At 50.3% G+C, this 27,408-nt stretch overlaps 1 protein-coding gene across 2 annotated transcripts in view; it reads left to right on the top strand.

The window, feature by feature from the left end:
• Positions 1-27,408, top strand: part of LOC144733836 (NXPE family member 3-like) — a 71,487-nt gene that overhangs the window by 6,537 nt on the left and 37,542 nt on the right. For both annotated transcript variants that reach the window (XM_078615841.1, XM_078615840.1), the window contains exons 4-6: positions 18,941-19,308; positions 22,357-22,412; positions 22,700-22,924. In XM_078615841.1, the coding sequence (XP_078471967.1) occupies positions 18,941-19,308; positions 22,357-22,412; positions 22,700-22,924 (649 nt within the window). The remainder of the gene's footprint in view (positions 1-18,940; positions 19,309-22,356; positions 22,413-22,699; positions 22,925-27,408) is intronic.

Genomic DNA, 27,408 nt, shown 5'->3' with positions numbered 1-27,408 from the left:
CTGTGAGGAACCGGTCGTGGGTCAGGTGAGCACCGATCCTCCATCGCGACCGCATTCGGACCGTGATGAGTGATGGCTGGATGCGCTTTGCGCGGGATCAGTGGACCTGTCCGACTCACAGCGTGGGAGGCTTCGAGTTCTCCTGCGCGAGTTTTCCGACGTTTTTAGTCAACACAAATTTGATATTGGTTGTACTAAATTGCTGCGACACCATATTGACATGGGTGACAGCGCGCCAATCCGCCAAAATCCTTTTCGGTTGAGTCCCGCCGAAAAGGATCATGTCAAATCGGCCGTAGACGACATGCTAGCCGCGGATATTATATCCCCTTCTACCAGCCCTTGGGGTGCACCGATCGTTTTAGTGAAAAAACACGACGGCTCACTGCGGTTTTGTGTCGATTTTCGTTGGTTGAACAAGATTTCCATAGCCGACGCATACCCGCTTCCTCGGATGGATGAATCGCTTGATGCCCTAGCGGGGGCGCGGTTCTTTTCCACGTTGGATTTGCTTTCTGGATTCTGGCAGCTCCCTCTGGATGACGAATCTAAACCTAAGACTGCTTTCTGTATGCCGCACGGCCTTTTTCAATTTAACCGCTTGCCGATGGGGCTACATTCTGCGCCGGCAACTTTTCAGCGGTTAATGGAATTGGTCTTGGCGGGGTTGCAATGGGATTCATGTTTAATTTACTTAGACGATGTCATCGTCTTTAGTAAAACATTCGATGACCACCTCCAGAGGTTGCGTGCTGTTTTCCTCAAAATGCGGGCTGCCAATTTGAAATTCAAACCGCAGAAATGTCATTTGCTCCGCGAATCAGTGCGGTATTTGGGTCACATTGTCGGACGCTCGGGGATTGCCACGGATCCCGCCAAAACGAAATGTGTCAGCTCCTGGCTGACTCCCACCTCGGTGGGGGAGGTCAGGAGTTTCATTGGGTTCGCGTCGTATTACCGACGGTTTGTAGCTGACTTCACTACAATTGCGAAGCCCTTGCATGCCTTGACGTCCAAGGGAGTCAAGTTTCATTGGGGACCGGAGGAGGAGGCTGCTTTTCTCTCCCTCCGGGATGCCCTGGTGGGGGCTCCGCCATTGAGTTATCCAGATTTTTCACAACCCTTCTTGCTCGATACAGACGCAAGCAACACGGGCATTGGGGGCGGGCTTTCGCAGCTCATTGGGGGTGTAGAGCATGTGGTAGCTTACGGTAGTCGGGTGTTGTCTCCGGCGGAACAACGGTACTGTGTTACCCGTCGTGAACTATTGGCGATCGTTTATTTCATTCAGCAGTACCGCCCATATCTGTACGGTCGACGTTTCACCGTCCGTACAGATCATGCGGCGCTGCAGTACGCCTTGCGGATTCAACAACCATCGGGACAGTTGTCTCGATGGTTGGAGATTCTCCAAGATTTCGATTTTGTGACCACAAATCGTAAGGGCGTTCGCCACACGAACGCTGACGCTCTGTCGCGTTTGCCACCCACCTCCGAGTGCGCTTGCCTCTTGGGTTCGGGGCGTTGTAGACCTCTGAATGTGATCACTGATTCGGTCCTTGCGGCCGCCGCCGATGCGCCTTCGACTTCGGGTCCTATCGAGCAAGAAGGGAGGGATTCCTTGCTGGGGTTGTCCGTGGCGGAGTGGGGACGCCTCCAAATGGAGGACACCTCCCTCCTCGCTTTGCGCCATCGCATCGGAGGGGTTGGTCAGGGGGCGGCAAAAGTTGACTCGTGGGGGTTGTTCCAGGGGCTTTTAATGCACTGGGACGGGAGATCCCGCCGCCACCGGCTGGTGGTGCCTTCCGCATTGAGGGGTAGAGTGGTGTGGGCTGCGCATGAGCGGCTCCTTCACCTGGGGACTCACAAGACCCTTGCCATGCTCCAGCTCGATTTTTCCTGGGCGGGCATGGCAAAGGACGTGGGTGATCTCTTGGGGTCGTGCACTCAATGCGCGCAGCGGAAACCACCGGCGAGGGGGTCCAACCCTCCGCTGCAGTCGATAAAAGTTTCCCGGATTAACGAGCTCGTTGCACTGGATATTCTCGGGCCATTTCCCGCTACACCTAGGGGAAATAGGTACTTATTGACAGGGGTTGAATATTTCACGAGATGGCCTATGGCCTGGCCCCTAGCTAACCAGTCGGCAGCAGCCATCGCGGAGGCCTTTGTCCAGGGCTACGTCCTCGACAAAGGTGCTCCGGAGCGCCTGCTGACCGACCAGGGTAAAAAACTTTTTTCAGGGAAACTCCTCCGCGAAGTGTGCGAGCTCCTGGATATGGAGAAAATTCGGACCTCCCCATATCACCCGCAAACTGACAGGATGGTGGAACGGCTACATCGGACTATCACGTCCATGCTGTCCCAACAGGTCTCTGAATCCCAGACCGATTGGGACCTTCACATTGCGGGGGTTTTGGCAGCCTACAAAATGGCTCCTCATGCGGCCACCGGATTTTCGCCTTTCTTCCTGATGTATGGCCGCGAGGCTAACCCGCCTGTTGCGACTCAGCTAAAGCTCTCGACGCCGCATGCAAACTCTAAATTGTCCGACCACGTCAAATTTAACATCGATAAATTAACAGAGGCGCGGGAGGCGGCCATACAGAATTCGGAACTCCGCCAGAGGGCGAATGAGAGGCTTAGGCTGGGTCGGGCACATGTGCTCCAATGGAAACCGGGGGACAAGGCGTGGTTGCACTGTCCCCAGGTACCACTGGCGACCTCGTCTAAGCTGGTACGGCCGTGGCGGGGGCCCGTGGAAGTCGTGCAGGTCTTGCGGCCACAATGTGTACGCATCCGATGGGGAAAGCGTCGGTGGTACGTGCACCCCTCCAGGTTGAAACCGTTCATTGCGCCCCATGTTCCTCACACACACACGCGTGGCCAAACGTGTGAGGGGTCCACCGACTCCCCGAATTCGCTGCTTTCGACTGACTTGTCACCGACTGTTCCACCTCCAGGTGCACCGGGATTGATGTGCCCACGTCCTGCGACCCCACCCGGGGGGGTCGGGGGTCGCTCATTGGACATACCGGACGCTCCCACACCCGAACTATTGACACCCACCACTGGTCCAACCGGGGCTGCCCCTTATGACGGCCCCGCTGCAAGAACGCGCGCCAAAACGCGCAGACTTTTATGAGGGCGGCCGCTGGGGGGGACCTTGCGGGGGGCGTCCTGGGCGCTTGTATATATGTTGTGTGGTTATGGGATGGGGTATTTATTCGGGGGGGGGGTGCGTCGGGTCGGGTTTTTTTTGTTTTTTTTCCCGCTGTTGGTTGCTGGTTATTGTTGTTGTTGTTAACGTTACGTGAGGCACACGCGAATTCGGGGGGGGGAGGCATCTTGTTGGGATTTTGTTGCAGCCGGGGACGGCTGCGGGCTGTACAGAGGGGGGGTGATGTAGAGGTGTATTGGTACGGATGGCAAACAAACACAAGGGGCGTGGTTATGGCCATACGCTGAGAAGGTGCTTACATCGACGTCCGCACCTGCCATCCCCCACGGCCCCCCCCCCGAGGGGGGGCGATTGCTATATAAGGTGGTGAGCCGGAGGGCTCGGGGTCGAGTGTTAGCTTTAACCAGCGAAGATTGAAGACCAGCTAGAGTAGGCCCTGGAACTCCCCTGGCTCGCTGTCCTTGTCAGGACCGACCAGGGAAAACCGGTGGCGTGGCCCCGAGAGCCCAGACCGATGTTCTTATAAGAGCCGGTCTGGAGACTCAGGGTGCAGTAAATCCCAGCTTGACCAGGGCTGGGATAGATAGCCTCCCTTAGCTCTGTAGTGGGGGACCTGGGAGTAGGCTAGCCGGGTTAGACGTTGGGTCTCCCTGTTAGACGGGTGAAGGGGCCGATACCCCTTCAAGTGTTGTGTATCCCCGTCTCTGTAAATACGTTGGTGTTAATAAATAAGTGTGCCTCCAACTACGTCGTCCAAGCCTCCTGCAACTTACTACACTATGAACCATGAGTGACTGAATTTAACCATTTAGGATCTTTGATTTAACTACGGAGTTCCCTTATAGAAATGAAAAAAAAATATTAACCGCTCACGATTCAGTATATCGTGTGCACGATTTAGTATTTTAAGCGCAAAAAATAATAAATTGTGCGCAAGAACTAATCATTCTACTCTTTGGTTCTTTCGGTAAAGTCATGTAGAAAGAAAATAAATTAAACAATAATAGAATACGACGTTTCGATTGCAACATAAGCAACCATCATCACGTATGAATGAATGAGAAAAAAAAACATAGTAAACTTAGAAATATAATGCAATACAACTCAGAGAGTCGGCTAACATAACAGTCAATACCCCACCTGGTTGATTACGTTCTTCCAAAGATTAATACATTTGAGAGAAGGACAAAACACAGACACGGAGACACAAAGACAGACACAAGCAGAGAGAGAACATACACAGAGACACAGAGAGAGAAACACAAAGACACAGAAAGACAACACATCTGTGTCGAGGCCTTAAATAGAGAGAGGGGGGTCAGATGGTGGGGCGGGTAGAGAACAATGAGAGAGTTGTGTGGAATTCCTGCCCATAGCAGGTGGATGACCCTGGAAAATAGACTTACAAACAAGCGCAGAGAAAGCTAATTTAGTAAAATTAGGAAGTGTAATGCAATGCAACAACAGAGAGTCGGTTTACACACAGTTAACGCATAGCCTGGTTGAATACGTTCTGCCAAAGATGGCTAAATTAGTAGTTAAGTGTGAAACAAACACGGCAAATCCTCCCCGTAGAGGTGGTTCAAACTAGATTCGAAGCTTTCGTGACTGCAGGAATTACTCTTTGGTTCTTTCGGTAAAGTCACGTAGAAAGAAAACGTCGTATTCTATAATTATTATTTAATTTATTTTCTTTCTACGTGACTTTACCGAAAGAACCAAAGAGTAATTCCTGCAGTCACGAAAGATTCGAAACTAATCATTCGCACAAATAAAAAAAATTGCGCATATAATTTAAATTTAGTTTTTTTACATGTTTCTATGAAGGTGCTCCATACTAGCTAATTTTTTTTTTAAATACTTCGTATCAGTTTCAGTTTGAGTTAATTGAGTAATCATAGTAATCAAATAACCATAGAAGAGCTAATCAAATAATTCATCAATTTAACGCCATCTATATAAAAAAAATATTCAGGCTGGTCATTACTTTCAACTCAAATCATAGTTAAAATATACAATATTTATAATAAAAAATGATAATTTAAGTTTATATTACACCAATAAAATAAAAAAATAAAAATTTTGTACCGAATTGACCGCTACGATGCATAAAATAAAATGTACCAATGTCTTTTTTAAATCCTTTATATTAAGTTCGCTTGCTTGCTTGCTTACGACCGTGTAAATCTTGCGGTCGTTTTTTAACCCACTTCCTGTGATCCAATCGAGCTGACATTTTCCACACAGACTCGTTGTGCGTGACAATTAATGTTCGTGAAAAAATTTTTTCCAAAATTTTACACTTTTTAGGCAAAAACAAATTATTTTACATTTATTCAAATAGAACTCATTCATGGCTTTGGCTGAACGTCACAGTGTAGGAGCCCAGAGCGTGACACCTCCACAGGCCCTGACGGAGTAGCGCAGTTGGTAGCGCCCTCGCTTCCCATGCCAAAGGTCGTGGGATCGATCCCCGCGTCCTCCAAAGGCGAATATATTTTTTTACATTTATTCAAATATAACTTATTCATGGCTTTGGCTGAACGTCACAGTGTAGTAGCCCAGAGCGTGACACCTCCACAGGTCCTGGTGGAGTAGCGCAGTTGGTAGCGCCCTCGCTTACCATGCCAAAGGTCGCGGGATCGATCCCCGCGTCCTCCACAGGCGAATATATTATTAAATCCTTTATATTAAGTTCACTTGCTTGCTTGCGCGCTTACGACCGTGCACATTTTTTGGTCGTTTTTTAACCCACTTCCCGTGATCCAATCGAGCTGACATTTTGCACACAGACTCGTTGTGCGTGACAATTAATGTTCGTGAAATTTTTTTTCCAAAATTTTACACTTTTTAGGACAAAAATATTTTATTTAATTACCAATTGCTTAATGGTGGCATGCAATCATCTGACCCATAGGTGGCAGCCATCTCAAGCCAGAGAACGAGAGTGCTCTAGCCGCCACACATATAAAGGATTTATAGTGAAAATCTTTGTTTTTACTGGTTATACTTGTTATGCATATGTGCTGGCATATCCTACAAAGAGCAGAAAGATTTGCCAAGACGAACTGGTTGAAAAGTGAAATGAAATAAAAAAAAATTATCCAGATTTGCCAGTTAAAGTTGATCATTGGTTGCAAGAATTAAAGGCGATTTCCACCGCAAAAAAAGGAGCACTTCTTACGTTTTGGGCAAAAAAACATCATCTGCCAATAAAAAAATACCCAAAATGTGCCTGTCGAAATACCGCAGAATTCTGTATCGCAGTCTGAAGGACAAGTGACCGATGCTCAGGCTGATGATTCAGCGCTTAGTACGAGTAATTCAGCAACATCAAGAATACCATTGGAACCTCCTTTGCCAGTAGCAAAATATGATAATTGTTTTTTTACCCTTTTATCTGGCAACAAAACTGACACCCTTTTTTTACAAGGAGTCATGTTTGCACTGACCACAATACCTGCGGTCAGAATGCAAAAAAACACAACTTTGATAATGTATGCACTGTCCTTGAAATTGATATGTCCACACCCGAGACAGCTTTTCTTAGAGCCGAGTCGCACATGGTGTTGGACTAGATGACGCCAAAAGGTGCACTAGTGCGTCATCTGGTCCAACACCATGTGAGACTAGGCTCTAAAAAAAGCTGTCTCTGGTATGGACCAATCAATTTCAAAGACAGTGCATACATTATCAGAGTTGTGTTTTTTGTTTGCATTCTGACCGCAGGTATTGTGGTCAATGCAAACATGACTCCTTGTAAAAAGAAGTGTCAATTTTGTTGCCAGATAAAAGGGTAAAAAAAACAATTAACATCAAGAATTGCTACAGCCCAGCTGCATTTGCAGTCACAGATTGACATTCTGAATTCTGATCTGGTCGGCTTGTACGAACGCCAAAAAAGTGGAATGCTTACACAGCAGCAGGATGTGGAACTGACAGAGAAGAAGAAGAAAACACTGAATTGGAAAACCAGTTGAAGAAGAAAAAGGGTGATCAAAAAAGAGCACAGAAAGCAAGAGATGAGAAGAAAAGAAAATTAAATGCACTAACTAGATGTATATTTAAATGCTCTGTTTGAAGATAATCCCTACCTACGCACATCTCTGAATGTCAGGGCCAAGTCTGGTAGGCCTAAAATGGAGGAATTGCTATGCATGGATCGGCATCGCATGAAAGAAGGCAGAGCGATGTGTACAGAAGCATAAAAACATTAGATCAGCTGGCTGAACAGTTGAAGATGGATGGCTTTACAATCAGTAGAAGTGGACTCTACCTTCGTCTTTTGCCGAAGCGCAGTTCATCTCTTGAAGGGCAGCGTCATGTGTCAATGGTCCCTGTGAAACTCAGAGCACAGAACGATCACCATGCCAAACATATCGACGGTTTGTTTTGTACGGCAACGATAAGGTACTTGGAAGAGTTGGCGTCCATGCTAGGCCCGAACGATGTGTGCTTTGTGAGTCAAGACGACAAAGCTCATGTTCCAATAGGGTTGACCGCTGCTAACAAGCAAGTTCATTGCTGATGCACGTCGAGTACATGTGGGGGCCGTTGGCCCCCGGGGTCCCTTCCGCCAGCATCCCCTATTACGTTTACGTTACCCCACCTCCCTATTACCCGCTACGGTTTCGCCGGCATTCGAACCCTACTGTTACAGCCTCGCGCCGCGCTCCCACGCTGCGAGCATACGTGCACACAGCATCATCAATCAATCGCCACACTCCCCCTCTTTACACCACTACGTACAGCGCTCGCACACTGCGAGCGTGTGCCCGTCTATAGCCCTGTGCGGCACTCGCCTCCACGTCGAATAACCACGTTACCAGTGCGCATCCGTATCCAACACGTGACGAACGTATGCGCACTCACGCACACAGCTCCCCGCGGCACTCACTCACCACTGAATACTCGCGTTATGATCGTGCACCTGTATCACACACGGAGTGAACACACGCGACACCCACTCTCGCACCGCTCTGCGCAGCGCTCCCCCGAGGCGAGCCGCAGCACTACAGAACCACTGCGTACACACGCTCACCTACGCGCTCAGCTCCGCGCAGCGCTCACTCACGTGGCGAACCACTGTGTGCACCCGCGTACCCACACGCTCACGCTGCACGGCAAGATCACGCGAGACCACGCTTCGCTATTAATGATTTATTATCCGCTACCTGGAACTAGATGTTAAATCAGTGAGTCGACGAGGCTGGCCTACGCTGATACCTCTATACCTATTCCCGATTTATCTGCTATGATTCTAATTCACCTTCTTACTCACTGTTAAGTGTCCACGGCGGTCCGCTGATCCTTGTGCTAACAGCGTACCTCGGTGCGTCGCACGGACGTCCGGGTCGCTGGCTGGAGCTGTGTCTCGTCGCCTTGCGCTGGAGTAAGAGAGCTATTTCCCCTTTTTGCCCCACTATTTATCCTCCCTACATCAAAGGGAGGCTGCGCTGAACAATGGGCTCGTGCACCTCGAGCCCGCGCACGGCGGTTCCGGCGCTTTTGATATGCTAATCAGTGAGCGGCGTTGGCGGCGTACATCCTAATTACTCCCTTACCCTTCCTAACAATGGGGCCTGTGCGCTCAAGCATAATGTTCCCAACCCTCCATGACTATGCGCAAGAGTCCATGCGGTCCCGCTATTCATGCTGTCCCCTCCCTCCTCCGCCTGTCTCGTCGACCCGTGGGGGTGTGTGTGGGGGGAAAATGCGCCTCCACCGCGGTGGCCGAATGCCCCATGCCGCGACCCCACCATATTAAGGCTGGTCGCAGCGCCGCGGCGCCACGTAGCACGGGGGAGGTCGTCCAATTCCCTGATCGCCGGAAACCGTGAAAGTTTAATCCCGATAAGGGCTTCTCGGATAAAAACCGGTCGGCCAGGTGACCTCCCCACGGAGCTCTATGGGGGGGGGGGGGGGGGAAATGCGTGCGGGTGTGGTCATGTGAGGTGAGGTGAGGGGGACGCGGGGTCGGCTCCGTCGCTTGGTGGTGGCGAGGTCGTAGGTGGGGCGCCTGCTGAACGACTTCGTGGCGGCGGCATGACATAGCCCCCCGAGGTGCTGGTCCCCGTCCCGGGTTGACTGGAGCACCTTGCTTGAGCCGCGCCCATGAGGAAACGCTGCGGGGTCCGGGGGGTCCGTCCGGACCTTGTGGCTGGTCTCGGGGCGGGTGGCTCCGTCCTCTGCAGCTCCTGCGGCGGCCTCCTCCTCCACTCCAGCGGCTCTCCCCGTCCTCCGGCACCTGTGGGCTGGGGCACAAACTCAGAAGCGGAGGGGTTTAGGGGCCGTCGTCCGCGCCGCCCCCTTGCGGGGTCGGGGCGTCTCGGGGGCCCGGCGGGGCCCATGTAGTGTGCGAGGCCCCCCAACACGAGGGGTGCGGGTACTCCGGGATTTCGGGGCCTTCGGGTGACGGGGTCCTCTCTCGCCGGGGCCGCTTTCCATGGTTTTAAGCGGCGGACATTGACCACCGTCTCTCGACACCTCTCCCCGCCATAAATTAGTACCGTCCAGGGGGATATCTGCCGCACCACGGTCCAGGGTCCCCGCCAGTAGGTCGTCAGTTTCCCCACCTGCCCGGCCCCGACGCGAGGGGTGTGTAGCCACACCTTAGCGCCTGTCAGGAATAAGGGGGGTTCCATGCGGGGTCGGGTGCCCTGTTCCTGCCGCCGATGCGCGGCTTCCCCTTGCGGGTATGCTCGGCCTCGGGCTTCTCGCAGGGTCTCCAACAGGTGTTCCACGGGGCGGCTTCTCTCCTCCGGCTGGGGGGAAGGGACGCCGAATAGCAGATCTGCGGGTAAACGAGACTCACGGCCGAACATCATTAAAAACGGGGTTTGTCCCGTCGACGTGTGTACGGTGGTGGCGTAGGCGAAAAGGGCGTAGGGGAGGTGTTCGTCCCAATCCCGTTGATTTGCAGCCGCCATACGTTTGAGTTTCCCCGCTAGGGTCTGATTCATGCGTTCTACCATACCATTCGCCTGGGGGTGGTACGCTGTGGTTCGGTCCTTCTGGATTCCGAATTCTCGGCACAGTGCCTGGAACAGCTCGGCCTCGAACTCGCTACCCTGGTCGGTGAGGACTCGTTCTGGGATCCCGTGCTTGAGTACGTAATGTTCCACGAATGCCCGGGCCACCACCAAGGCCGTTTTATCAGGGATGGCCACTGCCACGGGGTAGCGGGTGAAATACTCTACTGCGACTAGAATATACCGGTTGCCTCGATGGGATCGTGGGAATGGCCCCTGTAGATCGATCCCGACCAGCTGATTCGTGCGGCTGACGCGGAACGGCCTTAGGGGTACCTGGTATCGTGCCGGTTTCGGCCCGCACTGCTGACAGGCGCGGCAGCCCTGTACCCAGGCCGCCACGTCTTGTGCCAATTTGGGCCAGAGATATTGGCGACGCAGGGTCTCTCGCGTGCGTCGTTCCCCATCGTGGCCCCCGAGTGGGTGGTCATGCACCAGCCGTAGCAGCTGGGGTCGCACCTGGGCAGGAACACAGATGCACCCCGGCTGGCCGGCCTCGGTTAACTCCCGTACCACTCGGTTCTGCACACACAACCGGGCATACAAACCGCTCCAGGGTCCTGGTAGGGCGCTCTTTTCCTCCCGCAGGGCCGCCTCCACTGCCGCCAGATCGGGATCTCGCTGCTGGGTCTGTCTCAGCTGCTCGTCGTTCAGGCCCGGGAAGGCGCAGCCGACGTCCTCCTGGATCCGTCCGATCGGGTCCCGAGCCGCGGGTCCCGCGCTTGCCGGGCGGTCGACGGGATCCTCGGTGCCACCTGTGAGGGTCTCTGTGGCGCACACTGCACTCTCTCTCGCTAGGGGGGGGGGGTCAGTGGCCGCGGCCGCTCGGGGGTCCGTTGCCTGCCGGCAGCGCCCCCCCGTGAAACACGGGCAGGCCTCCTCCGCCCTTGTCTCGGCGTACACCGTGGGTCGCCTCGACAAGGCGTCCGCGTTTGCATGCGTCCGGCCAGCCCGATACTCGATTTGCAGGTTGTACTCCTGCAACTGCGCCAACCACCGGGCCATCTGCCCCCGCGGCTCCTTGAATGTAAGAAGGAACTGCAAAGCATAATGGTCGGTGCGTACGCGACATCTCCTGCCGTACAAATACGGCCGGAACTGTTTGCATGCGAAAATCACGGCGTACAACTCTTGGCGGGTCACACAATAGTTCAGCTCGGCCCCACTCAAGGTCCGACTGGCGTACGCGATGACACGTTCTGTCCCATCCTGTACCTGTGACAACACCGCACCCAGCCCGCTGCTGCAGGCGTCGGTGTCCAAAATAAAATCGGTGGTAAAATCGGGGAAAGCGAGGGTGGGGGCGTGGGTGAGGTGGTCTTTGAGAGTGGTGAAGGCCGTCTGGCAGGCCCCCGTCCACTGATAGGGGTGCTTAGGGGAGGTGAGTTGGGTGAGGGGGCGTGCAATCTCGCTGAATCCCTTTACAAATCGACGATAATAGGTGGCGAGCCCCAAAAATGATCTGATCTCCGTCAGATTCCTTGGCCGTGGCCACTCCACTACGGCGCGTACCTTCTCTGGATCGGTACGCACGCCTGCCTCGCTGACGCGATGCCCGAGGTACCCCACCTCGCGTTGTGCGATGTAACACTTACGTGGCTTGAGCTTGAGATGAGCCGCTCGCAGTCGCTGGAACACCTCTCGTAGCCTGGACCAATGCTCAGACAAAGATCTACTGAACACGATCACATCGTCCAAGTAAATCAGGCACTGTTCCCATTGCAAACCCCGCATCACCAACTCCATCAGCCGCTGGAACGTCGCGGGTGCATTGGTGAGTCCGAACGGGAGTACTCGAAACTCGAATAGTCCCATCGGGGTGGTGAATGCGGTTTTTGGCCGATCCTCCTCCGCCATCTCCACCTGCCAGTACCCGGACGCGAGATCGAGGGTGGAAAAGTATCGCGCTCCGGCGAGGCTGTCAAAAGTGTCGTCGATGCGAGGTATGGGGAAGGCGTCGCCGAGCGTGACTGCGTTCAATTTACGGTAATCGACGCAGAACCGGGTTGACCCATCCTTTTTCGTTACTAGTACCACCGGGGCTGACCAGGGGCTCGCCGAGGGCTGAATTATGTTATCGCGTAGCATGTCCCTAACCGCCTCTTTGATCTGGGTGCGTTCGGGTGCGCCCACTCGGTACGCAGGGAGTTTGATGGGTCGGGCTGCACCGGTGTCAATTTGGTGCTTAACAAGGTCGGTCCGACCCACGTCCGAGTCGTGTTCGCTGAACACGTCGGCATACTCCCGCAGTAACTCGCGCAGCCGATCGGCCTCTCCCCTAGGTAAATCCGCCCATGGTACATGTAACGCGTCGAGCAGGGGAATGACCTCGGCTCGGGGAGTCGGGCCGACTCGCCAGGCCAGGTCCTGCTCACCCTCAGGACGACCGGGGTCCTCAGCCCAGAGTGCGAACACCGAGTCGTTAGAGTGGCGTGCGTGCAGGGGGTGTACTGTGGCTATCGGGGTGCGCCGTCGCAGTATCGCTGGGGTATTGTGGGGGTTAAACATCCGCATAAACAATCGGTCCCCATCTGCGTTTACCAACGTGGCGGATCCCACAACCCCATACCGTTTTGCCAACTCCGGGTGAGGAGTTAGCATTACCTCCCCTGATGGTCGGAGCGCGGGGTCGGTGGGGGATGTTGCCACCGGCACCAGCATTTCGGTGAGCGGGCCGATGGTGACTGCCGTCGCCAGAATAGCGGTCACAGGTGCAAAGCGGAGGCGCGTTGGTTCTCGTCCCAGGAACGGTATCCGCTCGCCGTTGCTCTCCATGGTGGCGCATCGCTGGCGGGGTTGCACGTTGAGTCCCAACCGTTCTAGGAGGTCGGTACCTGCGATACACTCGTGACACAACGCACTCGACACGTAGAACTCCTGGGTGCACACCTGGCTGCCTATGCGGACCTCTAGGGTGGCTCTCCCCAGCAGCCCCATTCCGGCTCCGCTCGCAGTGTGCAGCGCGCGGTCCGGTGCCTGCAGGTGACGCACGTCGACCCCGATCGCGCTGCAGTGCGCTGCGCTCACGAGCGAGGCCACCGCACCCGTGTCCAGCAGGATTCGGGTACGCACTCCGTTTACCTCTCCTTCCACCAGCGACGTGGCCCCCGTGATCCCCGCCACCAGCTCCCGTAGCCAGTCGCCAGGAGTCACCGTTTCTGTGGGCGTTGTTGCTGGAACCTGTGTGGAGATCACTCGCTCGCCATTATTCTCACAGCTTGTTTGTGTCGGGGCTACGTCGATTTCACCCCCCGGTGGTCCCCTCTCTAGGGGGGCCTTAGTGTTTGACCTTAGCTCTTGTCTAGCTCGGGCGACCTGAGGACAGTCCCTCCTGAGATGCCCTCGCCGATCGCACACATAACACGCCCGGGAAGGGGTGGCGGCTCCGTAGTGGGCTCTCTGCCCACTCCCTCCTCCCCCAGTGCGCTGCTGCTCATATTCTGCTTCTAGAAGCGCTATCCTTCCAGTTAGCCCTCCTACCGTGGAGTCTAGTTCCCCCATCTCGGATCGGATGGTCTCAACGGAGGATTGCAGTTTGGTCATATTCTCACCTACATGGGTTATCTTACCGTCCATTTGGTCTACCCGGCCAGCAATATCTCCCATGCCGGTCTGTAACCCGGCTACCCACCCTGGGGTGGTCTCGCTGGGTCTCTGGGGCTCACTTGCCCGTCCCCTTACTGCGATGGCGATCTCTTCCTCCTCGTCGGAGAGTAGGCTCGCTACGGCGCACTCTCGTCCCCTCCCTCGAGGCTGCGCGCGCTCACCCGATAGTTTCTCGCATTTGCGCGCGCGCTCGACGAGGGTGTTAAAGGAGAGGCGTGCACCGTCTACATTTGGCTGCCACCACGGGGTGCGTGCCAAATATCGTTGGATTTTACCGGCGGCGAGGCCCTCAATTATTTTGGCCTCGTACTCTGGGTACGCGAGCTGGGTCAACATGCGTACATCCTCGGCGTAATCTCGCAGATCCTCGCCGGGCTGGCGGCGGCGTGCCTCTAAGGCCGCCTGCGCATCCTCCTCGTCATAGGCGCCGAAGCGCCGTTCGAGTTCGCACATTAATTTTTCCCACTGAGTTTGTGCACTTGCGGGCAAAGCTTCCACAAAGTCAGCTGCCCGTCCATCTAAATGTATCTCTAACTGCTGCAACGCCTCCTCATCCGACCACCCATTAATCTTTTTAGCCCCCCTGATGCTGCGGGCAAACGATTTCCATGATGGAATTCCTTTGCCCGTAAATGTGCATTTGATTTTAACCTGGGTTGGGGGGCCTCTTTCCCTTGGGGGTGCGGGGGATCGTCCCGTTTCTGACACCAATATGTGGGGGCCGTTGGCCCCCGGGGTCCCTTCCGCCAGCATCCCCTATTACGTTTACGTTACCTCACCTCCCTATTACCCGCTACGGTTTCGCCGGCATTCGAACCCTACTGTTACAGCCTCGCGCCGCGCTCCCACGCTGCGAGCATACGTGCACACAGCATCATCAATCAATCGCCACACTCCCCCTCTTTACACCACTACGTACAGCGCTCGCACACTGCGAGCGTGTGCCCGTCTATAGCCCTGTGCGGCACTCGCCTCCACGTCGAATAACCACGTTACCAGTGCGCATCCGTATCCAACACGTGACGAACGTATGCGCACTCACGCACACAGCTCCCCGCGGCACTCACTCACCACTGAATACTCGCGTTATGATCGTGCACCTGTATCACACACGGAGTGAACACACGCGACACCCACTCTCGCACCGCTCTGCGCAGCGCTCCCCCGAGGCGAGCCGCAGCACTACAGAACCACTGCGTACACACGCTCACCCACGCGCTCAGCTCCGCGCAGCGCTCACTCACGTGGCGAACCACTGTGTGCACCCGCGTACCCACACGCTCACGCTGCACGGCAAGATCACGCGAGACCACGCTTCGCTATTAATGATTTATTATCCGCTACCTGGAACTAGATGTTAAATCAGTGAGTCGACGAGGCTGGCCTACGCTGATACCTCTATACCTATTCCCGATTTATCTGCTATGATTCTAATTCACCTTCTTACTCACTGTTAAGTGTCCACGGCGGTCCGCTGATCCTTGTGCTAACAGCGTACCTCGGTGCGTCGCACGGACGTCCGGGTCGCTGGCTGGAGCTGTGTCTCGTCGCCTTGCGCTGGAGTAAGAGAGCTATTTCCCCTTTTTGCCCCACTATTTATCCTCCCTACATCAAAGGGAGGCTGCGCTGAACAATGGGCTCGTGCACCTCGAGCCCGCGCACGGCGGTTCCGGCGCTTTTGATATGCTAATCAGTGAGCGGCGTTGGCGGCGTACATCCTAATTACTCCCTTACCCTTCCTAACAATGGGGCCTGTGCGCTCAAGCATAATGTTCCCAACCCTCCATGACTATGCGCAAGAGTCCATGCGGTCCCGCTATTCATGCTGTCCCCTCCCTCCTCCGCCTGTCTCGTCGACCCGTGGGGGTGTGTGTGGGGGGAAAATGCGCCTCCACCGCGGTGGCCGAATGCCCCATGCCGCGACCCCACCATATTAAGGCTGGTCGCAGCGCCGCGGCGCCACGTAGCACGGGGGAGGTCGTCCAATTCCCTGATCGCCGGAAACCGTGAAAGTTTAATCCCGTTAAGGGCTTCTCGGATAAAAACCGGTCGGCCAGGTGACCTCCCCACGGAGCTCTATGGGGGGGGGGGGGGGAAATGCGTGCGGGTGTGGTCATGTGAGGTGAGGTGAGGGGGACGCGGGGTCGGCTCCGTCGCTTGGTGGTGGCGAGGTCGTAGGTGGGGCGCCTGCTGAACGACTTCGTGGCGGCGGCATGACATACAGTTAGTCTGCCTGACCATGACTGGGTTGTGGCCGCAGAACACAGCTAATTCCTTCGGTCTATGCCGGAATCCAAAATCATTTTAATGGTCTAGGAAACCGAGAAGCTGTTGGTTATTTGGGACCGACCTACATAGCAATCAGATCTGGAAAACCCTCGTCATCAACAGCATTCAGCCATGGATTTGATTTCCAAAAATTACTTACTATTGAGGAGTTTGACGTCATTACAAGGAGTGGTATTGATCAATTGGTCAAACCAATTTTAGTGTCGACAGTTGATGGTGGCCCGGACGAGAACCCGAGATACCAAAAAGTGATTAAGGTTGCAGTCCACCATATTCTTCAGCACGATTTCGACGCTTTATTCCTCGCTACCAACGCTCCAGGAAGAAGCGCATTTAATATGATCGAGAGAAAAATGGCGCCACTCAGTAAGGAACTTACTTGATTGATATTACCACATGACCACTGCGGGAGTCATTTGATCGAAAGAGGTATTACCATCGACGCTGATTTAGAGAAGAATAATTTTAAGTTTGCAGGAAACACTCGAGCCGAAATTTGGTCACAGTTGATTGTCGATCATTTTCCGACAGTGGCTGAATACATCGAGCCAACAGAGTCTGAGCTCCAGGAACAAAACCTCTTGTCCAGAGATCAGAAATGGTACGACGTCCACGTACGATCAAGCAAATACTTGACACAGATTGTAAAATGCACCGACAAGTGCTGTTTGAAACCAAGAAGCTCCTATTTTAGTGTGGTAACAGACAGATTTCTTGCTCCTCCTTTACCAGTTGTTGAAACAAGCGAAGGTCTTAAATTTCCAGAACAGACAACAGACGGAGCATCTCATAAATTTCCATCTCTGTTTGCAGCACAAAGTTTGAAAGTGGATGACATCCTTCCTCGCTCTTCAAATCATTATCGGTCGATTCCATATGACTTGTACTGTCCGTCAATACAATCCGTGCTTAGCGATAAAATTTGCAAGAAATGTCACACATACTTCGCGTTGTTAGTCATGCTGCGCATCCACTGTAACACACAAGCAGGAATCAATTATTATTCCACCCAAACGCATCAGGCCACAGAGAGTCGCTGCACGTCGGCAACGTAAACTAATGGTTGTAATCGCGAACGAAGAAAATGGAGAGAGTGCAGATTGGATAGACGATGAAGAGCTTGATCTGAATGAAATATCCATTCCACAGTATGAAGAGATCCATGTGTTCCCTATTTATTCCATGAAGGAGCATTTTGCCTCTCCATGGGAGAATGGAGAAGCTTACATTTTGTATTTGTTTTTAATGATTGTTATTAAACATTTGATTCTAATGATTCTACCAGGGCTTTTCATTCTGTGGAATGAATATGTGACTGTTATAATTGTACTCTCCATTTTGCTTCGTTCTACTACAAAGTTTCAAGTATGTTTTTATAGTTACAATTACTTTTAATATTTGATAATTATAAGAGAATTTCAATATAAGATTCTGAACATCTGCAGTTTTAGTTAGACGATGAATATATTCAAGTGAATTTTATGCAAAATTTCAGCTTTCCAACACCTCCATTTTCAACGGTTTTACTTAACTTGACTCCTATGTTTGTCGTGGTCAAATCTTGTAAGCGACATTTTGTCTACTTCCTGTTGTGCAATGAATTCCAAATTCTGCACACGTACTCAGATCCGGTGACAATGCATACCTGTATCAAAATCGACATCAATGAATCAATTAATTGGCTATTTTAAAGAAATTAACATTTTGTATGGACGGCTCATTAATTAAATATTTTGATTTGAAGCTTTCGTGACTGCGGGAATCCATACTCTCTGGTTCTTTCAGTAAAGTCACGTAGATAGAAACAAATAATAAAAGAAAGCACGACGTTTCGGTCGCAACACAATCGTCCGGCTTCAGATGAGAAAAATTATCTGCTATTGTGGCTTTATATAGGCACGGGAGGAGGAGTTTGGCTGTAGGAGTTCGGCACGGGAGGAGGGGGAAGGAGGAGTTTGGCTGTAGGAGTTAGGCACGGGGGGAGGAGGAGTTTGGCTGTAGGGGTTAGGCACGGGGGGGAAGGAGGAGTTTGGCTGAAGGGGTTCACAGGGGAGAGGGGGGAGGGTTTGTGGCGTGCATGGACGGGTGGGGCTGGAGAAATGAGCAAGTAAATGGACTTGTAGTATTCGGACAACAAGACACAGGGGTGGGTGAGTGAAAATCATAGCAATTAAAACTTAGCACGGTTTATCACATCCTTCCAATGATTGCTCAATCTGAATCCATCTTCTCGATAAAAATTTGTCTGTGTTTGTATATCTGGATGGCTTCGTGAACAAATCTCTGATGGTGGCCCGAGGGTTTGCAGAGCTCCTTGGTCTCGGAGAAAACAATGTCATGTGTGCCCACAGCGTTGAAACAATGATCCACCACCGCCGAGGTGTTGATTCTGCCGTGTGTCAAATCTGCTTTGTGTTCGCGAACCCGGTCTAAGACACGTCGCTTCGTTTAACCAATGTAACTGCTGCCGCAGCCACAACTCAGCTTATAGACACCAGGACATTGCATGTCCGGAATTGCATCCTTCACCGATGGGATCAAATCACGGATTTTGTGTACTGTATTGAACCGAACTTGGATCTTGTGTTTTTTAAGATTTTGGCAATCCTTTTGGTAGCCCCTGCTATGTATGGTGAGCGTTTAGAGCTGGCGAGCAAGCTTGATGGGCGTTGTCGTATGCATGCGGGGCAGGTGACGGACTACAACAACGAGACGTACAGCGTCCACTTCAAGTTCTTGTGGCCCATCAACAACTTACTTGATCTATTACAGTGAGCGTTTCGAGCTGGCTAGAAGGCTTGACGGACGTTGTCGTTGTATGTATACGGGACAGGTGACGGACCACGACAATGGGACATTCAGCGTCCACTTCAAGTTCCTGTGGCCGGGCGAAAACCGCCTCGAGATCAGAGTGGTGCACCACAGTGAGGCGGTGGGCGTGCTGGAGAGGGTGAGGGAATTCGAGACGGACAAGGTCGGCTTCAGTGGCACGTTCGTGTCCGGGCAGGTCAAGAAGACCACTCGGTGTCACTTTCGGCTAGACACCACTCAAGAGGTGTGCAACTTCACCGACGAGCTGCTGGGTGAGAGATGGGCGTGCGAGAAGCCGGACAACATGTCCTGCCACTCGTGGCAAGGCCACTCGTCGTTCTACAAAAGACAGCGGATATTTGCCGATGAGAAAAGCGGACTCTTTCCGGGGTAAATGGCTTCGCACCGAATGTAAAATTCACGTTCGTTTTGTATATTTTTTATTAGCCTCGAATCACAAATGTGGACGTCTCTCCCAACAGTTGCGAGAAGTTGTGCAACCTGTTTCTATGCCCGCTTGTATGTTACAATCCTTACTAAGCTGTTTAATTTTCTGATGCGAAACAGTGGTATCTTTTTTTACCTCTAAATGTCATTGTTTATCTGTGTGTGTGCGGCCCAAACTTTTGTGAAGGATTTGGCTCCCAAACTGTGGGGTTTTGCGTTTAAAAAAAGTAGCCAGGTACCACGCCGTAAGCCCCGTGGTGAGCCAGCGCTATTTAGTTTTCCCGTCCGTCAACCTTAAAGTAGTTGAATTAGCGATTTAGTGCTGTTTTCGTTAAATTATTTATTATTAGCGCGCGCTCGACCATACCAACTCACACGCCTTTGGTGGGGGGGACTGCCCCTACCAAGTCACACGCGTTCGGTGGGGGTGAGGGGCCATTTCTCTTTCGTGCGGACACTGAGCGAGGTAATACACAAGAATTTAGAACTCCCTTCAAACATACATCTATCTTATTTTTCTCATTTCTATTACTGTTTTTTTTCATAATACAGCGTAAACATTAACCAATGTTTTATGACAGTAAATCTACACGATGTAACACGCTTATTCCCCTGGCTTCTAGCAGTAGCATTTAATTTCCTTAAGACAAAAAAGTCCAACCAGTGTGTCTTTCTTGCTCACAAACTTTCCTGTTGTGAGCACGACTCTAAGTCACAAACTATTATTACTTTGTTTTAAAAAAATGTCACTTTCGATCGCCGCTAATTGTTCAAACAAGATGTTTAATTCCCCTGCATACAAACTGCTCTATTTCAGGTCGCGAGGACAACAAAGTACAGCCATTGTCTCTGTTGCCTCACAAACTTTCCATTATCTGCAGGGTCGTGAGCCTCCCCTAGTTCGGCTCAGCATCAAATGATAACCTGCTGCGATGTGAAGTAAACATCGCCACCGGGGACTCAAATTTATTTATTCTTTACACTGTTTATTAACGCTTCTGTAAATGTTATTGCAATGCATCACTGTTAATTAAATAACTATCTCCATTTCGCATTCGCTGGTCATATTACAAACCAACATGCCAGCAACAACGTCGTGAACGTACTTTAATAATGCACCTTTTTTACGCATTTATTTAACTTCTTATTTCTAACTTTCCCTAACGTCACGCACATTGCTTCTTTCGTTACTGTCACGTACATAGACCAATTGCCATACAATATTTAATGTTACTACTAAATAAATTAATACTATTACACTTTTAAAGTACAACACTTCCACTTATCTACACTGCAGCCTGCTTCTTGATCGCTCTCAGAGTGCTGGGCAGTATGTAATGTGGCCTGTTGCCTGCTTATTAATTAAAAGTCAGTCCACTGGCAGTCTATTATCTACACGCTAAATGTTGCTATTAGGCACGGTGAGTGTATGCCAGTCTAGAATGTGGACTGTTGCCTGCCTTTTTTACCTCGGTCAGTGTACTGCCAGTCTTTCATGTAGACTGTAGCCTGCTTTTTAAGCTGCTGACTCTATTGCCAGCTTACTATGTCGACTGCAGCAAGGCTCATGTAATTGAGTCAGCGTACTGGCAGTCTATAAACTAGACTGTAGCCTGCTTCTTAATTTAAGTGTGTGTACTTCTGCTCTATAATGTAGACTTATTCTAGCTTCTTTCTGCAATGTATTTCAATTGTTTCGTTTGCTCACGTCATGCTATTTACTGATATGTAGTACTGCGATGCTGATTTCTATATTATATTGCTAAATACGTTGGACTTTCTTTGCTACAGCTGCTTACATTTCGTCTATCGTTTTGTTACATTGTTGGGAAATGCAACCATTTTCAATTTGGCGTACTGCACCTTTTCTTTCCACCCAAGCGGGGAGCACGCAGGGAGGTTCAATGCCCCAACTTGTGTTGAGGTTCCTGTTCTTACGGTGGGTGAGGAACATTGTAAGAGCGACATTGTGGATTTGAAGTTAAAGATTTTGGCAAAATCTTAAACAAACACAAGATCCAGGTCCGATTCAACACATTACATAAAATCCGTGATCTGGTTCCGTCTATAAAATATGTGATTCTGGACATACAGTACCCTGGCGCCTACAAACTGAGTTGCCTCTGTGGTAGTCGTTACATTGGAGAAACCAAACGACATGTCTCGGACCGCACCCGTGAGCACAAAGCAGACCTAAAACACGGTAGGACCAACACCTCGGCCGTGGCAGATCATTGCTATAATTCAGTGGGCTTACATGGCATTGACTTCTCCAAGACAGAGATTCTCTGCAAGCCATCTGGCTACCATGAGAGATTCGTTCATGAGGCTATCCACATATACAAACACAGAGACAATTTCAACGGAGAAGATGGATTCTGGCTTAGCAATCATTGGAAGGATTTGATCAGCCATTTCGGGTCTTAATTGATTGTGTTCACGCTTACGGTGACTTTCAGACCGCATTCCATTATCTTCTTCTCCCCCCTCCTCTTTTCCGAACATATATGGACTCGTCCATCTGACCAACTGCCAAATCGCTGTCCGTGGTGCTGACGTTAAGAAAAAAAACGCCACTTTTTTCAAATGTTCTTTCTGTGGATTTCACACCTGATGATTGCTTGTGTTGCAGTCGAAATGTTGTGACAATTTAATTGTTTTATATTTTTTATTATTTAATTTTTTCCCTTCTCCGTGACTTTACCGAAAGAAGCAAGAATATAGTGGAAGGAGTTGTCTGTCACACATACAGGGAAGCTTGCAATGTTCGTGGAATTGTTGAGGATGATCAGCATCTTGATAAAGCTATGACAGATGCTTCTGTTGTACAGTCCCCTTCTCAGCTGAGATTGTTCTTCTGCATAATTCTTCAAGTTTGCAGCCCATCTAACCCCATTGGACTCTGGCACAACTGATTGCTCAGATGCCAATGTTTGTGAGATGTGTGAGTGCATTAACTGAGAACTGAAAATCTTACGTTTCTCATTGCAGTGAAAGGCTGTTGCCAATTAACATTTCCTATCGCGTGAACGAGGCACCAAGAGATGGTAAGGTCGCTCGTCTACTTCACCATATTCTGATAATGCATTGTCTTTTGTAGTGTACTTATAAGCTCTCTTCTCTATGCACCCACCACTACCATCATCATCAACACCACAACCACGATCATCACCACCACTACCATTATCATGACCACCAGAATCATAATCAGCACCATCACTACCATCATCATGAATACTACAATCCTCATCATCAGGAGCAACAATAACACGACAATTCAGCGATCGTGTGAATCGTGTCTGGTAACGTTGATCTCATGTCGTCCACAATTCAGCGTCGTCGTCATTACCTCCATCATCAAAGCGCTGCGTGCCCGGTCTTGGCAATCCGCGTCCAAGTGGATACTACATCGAGAATGCGTGGCAGTCTTCCTTTTGCGATGTCACGCACTTTGACACTGCCGAGCAGATAGCGCCGTGTCTACGGCACAAGGACATCTATCTGCTCGGGGACTCTACCATGAGACAGTGGTGGGATTATCTGCAAACGTTTGTTAACGGTAAGATATCATACCTTTTTTTTAAACATGTAGGGCTAAAACTCCCAAAGCGGTCAGCAACAAAGAGCACTCGAATATCTTTTTTACTCAAATGTGAGGCGGTGCATATCTTATGGAGAGTCAGTGGTGGAAATTCACCATACCGTGTTTATAACAGACAACCTTGTTGTCTTCCCCACACAATTTACTAATTTAATCAACCTCTCAGAGTGATGATGACGATGGTAATAATAATGCAACTAGTAATGCACACAAATTTTCGATCAGACTGATGTTTGAGCAAAACTGGATGGTGTGGAGCGCAGTTCAGAGCTACCTGAAGGTTATCTAAGACATCAAGAACAGCCTTGTAGAGCAAATGATAATATTCAGTCACACACTCCGTGATTTCAGGATGATTATTGAGTGACATCCCATGCAGGATGGTGAGGGGTTTTATATTAATGACGCCACGTGTGAGAGAAGACATGCACAGAGGGTGAGATGACAGAGAAGAGCGACTTTGCACTTGAGCTGGGCAGAGATGCGGGTAGCCAAGAGCGTTTTTTCATTGCATTGGAGGGGTCCGTGTGACTGCCAGTACTGAAGACAGCATATGACAAATAGTTTAAGCAGTCGTAGAAGTTTTTTGACGTTTATTGCTATAGCCCAAACCATGATGATGATGAGAACCAATAATTCAGCAGGAAATTATTGTTAGCCACAGTGGTCGGAGATTATTCGCAATATGTGCCAGAGAGCTTTTATCCACGTCGTGTGACATTATCACGTCACATATTTATTACAACTTTGATCACGCAGGAAGAGAGAGGAATATGATATTACGAGATTAACCTCGTGTATGTATGTTCAATTTCTTTATGCAGCTAACTATTGTATATTTTGTGATTACATTTGTTCAATAAAATATGAAGTAATAAAATAATTTGTTAATTTATTTATTTAAGTGTAATTAATCTAAAATGTGTGTGTTAAGTGTAATTAATAATGTGTATGTAAAAAAATAATGATTAATACATGTGTGTGTGTGTATGATTATGTGTGTGTGATTATATTTATTGGCTCTCTTGTTGTCTCGGGGTATGTATCACGAATCGTGATAAAAACCAATGATTATCGCTGTAACATCTACTGATCTTCTTGGTTCTTTCGGTAAAGTCACGTAGAAGGGAAATAATAAAAATAAAACATAATAAAATAATTCTCACGACGTTTCGGCCACAACGCAAGCAGCTGTCCTCAGGTGAAGAACAGGTCTGTCGGAAAGACAGCGTCTGAATGGGCACCACCAGGCTTGGCAGCGTATATTTAAGCTGGCTTGGAGGGGGGAAGGGGCGCCTTGACAAAGGAATCTGCATATCAAGAGGAATTTAGCATATTTATGGGAAATGCAGATATGGGATTAGTCACTATTTGTGGAATGCGTAGGAGGTGGGGGGGGGGGTTTCAAAGTCATATTATGCCCGTGCATTATGCAGTATGCAGGATTAGCAGCATCAAAGGGAGTAGGGTTAGCAGTAATAGAGGGAAGGAATTTTAATAGTAAGGGGCTGCAGCAACTAAACCACCACGTAAAAAAAGAAAACTAAAATATAAACTACATCAGTATCATCAATATACTAAATATACTCTCCAATAAGTTGAGCTACTAACAGTAAATCATATATTACAATTCTATGTCGCAAAAATATAATATGCTTCCAGCTAAACTTTTTTCTCTTACATCACACGGGTCTACCCCGTAGTATATACTGCCATAGACAAACCCAACATTAAATTATATACTGCATTACTATACACCACCCTATACCTTAGACTATACATTGCAATATTACACTATGTATTATTCTACCCACCCTACTGTATACCGCACTGGTGTATATTCACTATACAATTACGATACTATATATTACCTTATACATTATATTAAACATTACACTTTTATACTATTTATTATTACACAATCTGCTATACACTCTACCATTGACCGTCGCGTGAAAGGTACTAAGAGGAAGCAACAAAATATGTCAATGGGAGAGTGGTGGTAGGAGACTTGCAGCGGAGCAAAGAATCCATTCCCTGCAGAGAATAAAATATATATATTCAATGCCAGACTGTGGTCTGAAAGTCACCGTAAAAGTGAACACAATCAGTTAAGATCCGAAATGGTTTATTACGTCCTTCCAATGATTGCTGAGCCAGAATCCATCTTCTCGGTTGAAATTGTCTCTGTGTTTGTATATGTGGATCGCCTCATGAACGAATCTCTCATGGTAGCCAGATGGCTTGCAGAGAACCTCTGTCTTGGAGAAGTCAATGTCATGTGAGCCCACTGAATTGTAACAGTGATCTGCTACGGCTGAGGTGTTTGTCCTACCGTGTTTCAAGTCTGCTTTATGTTCAAGGATGCGGTCCGAGACATGTCGTTTGGTTCTCCAATGTAACTGCTACCACAGAGGCAACTTAGTTTGTAGACGCCAGGGTACTGTATGTCTGGAACCACATCTTTTACAGACGGGACCAGATCACGCATTTTATGTACTGCGTTGATTCGGACCTGGATCTTGTGTGACCCCAGCAATGTAGGGTAAGGTGATGATTTTGAAAGGCTCCTCAACAGGATCCTTCTTGATGGTTGGAGTGATGGCTTTGCGGATTGTGTAGTCGGAGTAACCATTAGCCTTAAGAGCTTGGCGTACGTGCTTGAGTTCACTGGCAATGTGTTCCTGGTCGGAGATGCATTGGGCACTATGGTGTAGAGTCTTGATGAGGGAATTCTTCTGGGATGGATGGTGGTGGGAATCCGGTTTTAGGTAAGCGTCCGTATGGGTGGCTTTCCTGTAGACAGAGTGTCTCATTGAACCATCATGTCTCCTTTTAATTAGGACATCCAAAAAGGGTAGCTTGCCATCTTTTTCGACTTCCATGGTGAATCTGATGGCTGGGTGTATGGAATTGATGTGGTCGAGGAATTGGTCTAGAGTAGGCCGGCCATGTGGCCAGATGACAAAAGTGTCATCTACGTACTTCTTTCATAAGGTCGGGCGTAGAGTGGCAGTCTGGATGGCGTCAGTCTCAAATGTCTCCATGAAAACGTTGGCTACAACCGGAGATAGGGGGGAGCCCTTTGGGGTGCTCTCAGTTTTTTGTAGAAAGTACCATTCCAGGTGAAGTATGTATTGGTTAAGCAGTGTCCCACCAGGGGGAGTTCCTCAGCATTCAGTCCTTGATGAACCAAGTCTTCAATGATTGCGATGGTGTCAGGTATAGGAACTTTGGTGAATAAGGAACCACATCAGAACTGACAAGCAGGTTGTCCCGGGTCACGTAGTATGTTTCCGCCAATCCTCGTTAGCCTCCATGGAATATTCCAGGCTCCCTCGTAAGCTCCCGGGACCACGCGCCTGACTCATCTCCCCATTGGCTGTGGCCAAAGCCAGCAGAACCAATCCTTACATCTGTCACCTTTCCATTATGTCAGGGCCATGCCCCTAGGCTTCCCCCGATTGGCTGTAAACCAGGACTGGCAGAGCCAATCATCATGACGAGTTGTGATACGTCAGTGAGCCGGATATATCCTCACATTACATTACCCCCCCCCCCCCCCCGGTGTAAAAAGTCAGCCGTCTTGGCTGTTAAAAGGGTGACAAGCCGAATCCCATTTGGATAAATATTAGGGCGTCTAAGACGCATTAACAAGGTAAGGGGGGAGTAGGCGTCTACGCACCGGGGAATTCAAAACCTTTAACAACAGACATACATTAGGGCGCCCCTGTAGCGCAGTAACAACAAGGTGACAGACCGCAAGGCAATCAATACTTGCGAAACGGAAGAGATTTCGACCGCGTACGCGACGCCGGACCCTCTCCGTTGTTCGCGCGTGGTTGCCTCGCCGACTGATCAGCAGGAGGTGGTTACTGTGGAGTAGAAGAGAATGTTCGGTTTCCGTTGCATCTGGGACAGGTCCCGTTGCAGGAGGGACGTCCCGGGTCTCGTCGTCCCTCTAAACCTGTTCATCTGCGGGGGGTATAACACAGCCCCGCTGGGGATCAACGGGTGAGGCAAGTGGCACATTCGGCACGCCAGACCCCGGCAGGTCAGCAAGTGGAGATGAAGAGTCAGCATGCGGGTCAACATAAGGTTTCAGTCGCGACAAATGGACATACCAACGACGTTGGCCGTACTGGATGCGACCACTCTGGGGATTCTGAATGTCCACTAGCCTCACAGGCCCCCGCCAAGGCTTGTGCAGTTTAGGGGACGTGCCCACTGGCACCTGAGGGCAATGGAGCCATGCCAGATCGCCCACCGACCAGGGCATGTCAGTTCGCGATCGACGCGCATACCTCTCGTTCCTTGCCTGCGTATGGGCCGTCGCACATCTGGCGGCCTCTCGCGCCTCCGTAACCCGTTTAAGCGAGTCCCGTACGTGATCAGGCAAGGAAGGGGATGGTTGTTTACCCGCCGCACCCAGTTGCACATCA

This window comes from Lampetra planeri, chromosome 48, assembly GCF_965212315.1.
Source record: "Lampetra planeri chromosome 48, kcLamPlan1.2.h2, whole genome shotgun sequence".
In the NCBI taxonomy this organism is placed as follows: Eukaryota; Metazoa; Chordata; class Hyperoartia; order Petromyzontiformes; family Petromyzontidae; genus Lampetra; species Lampetra planeri.
The sequence above is the reverse complement of the archived record's forward strand: the minus strand, read 5'-3'. Positions and strand labels throughout refer to the sequence as shown.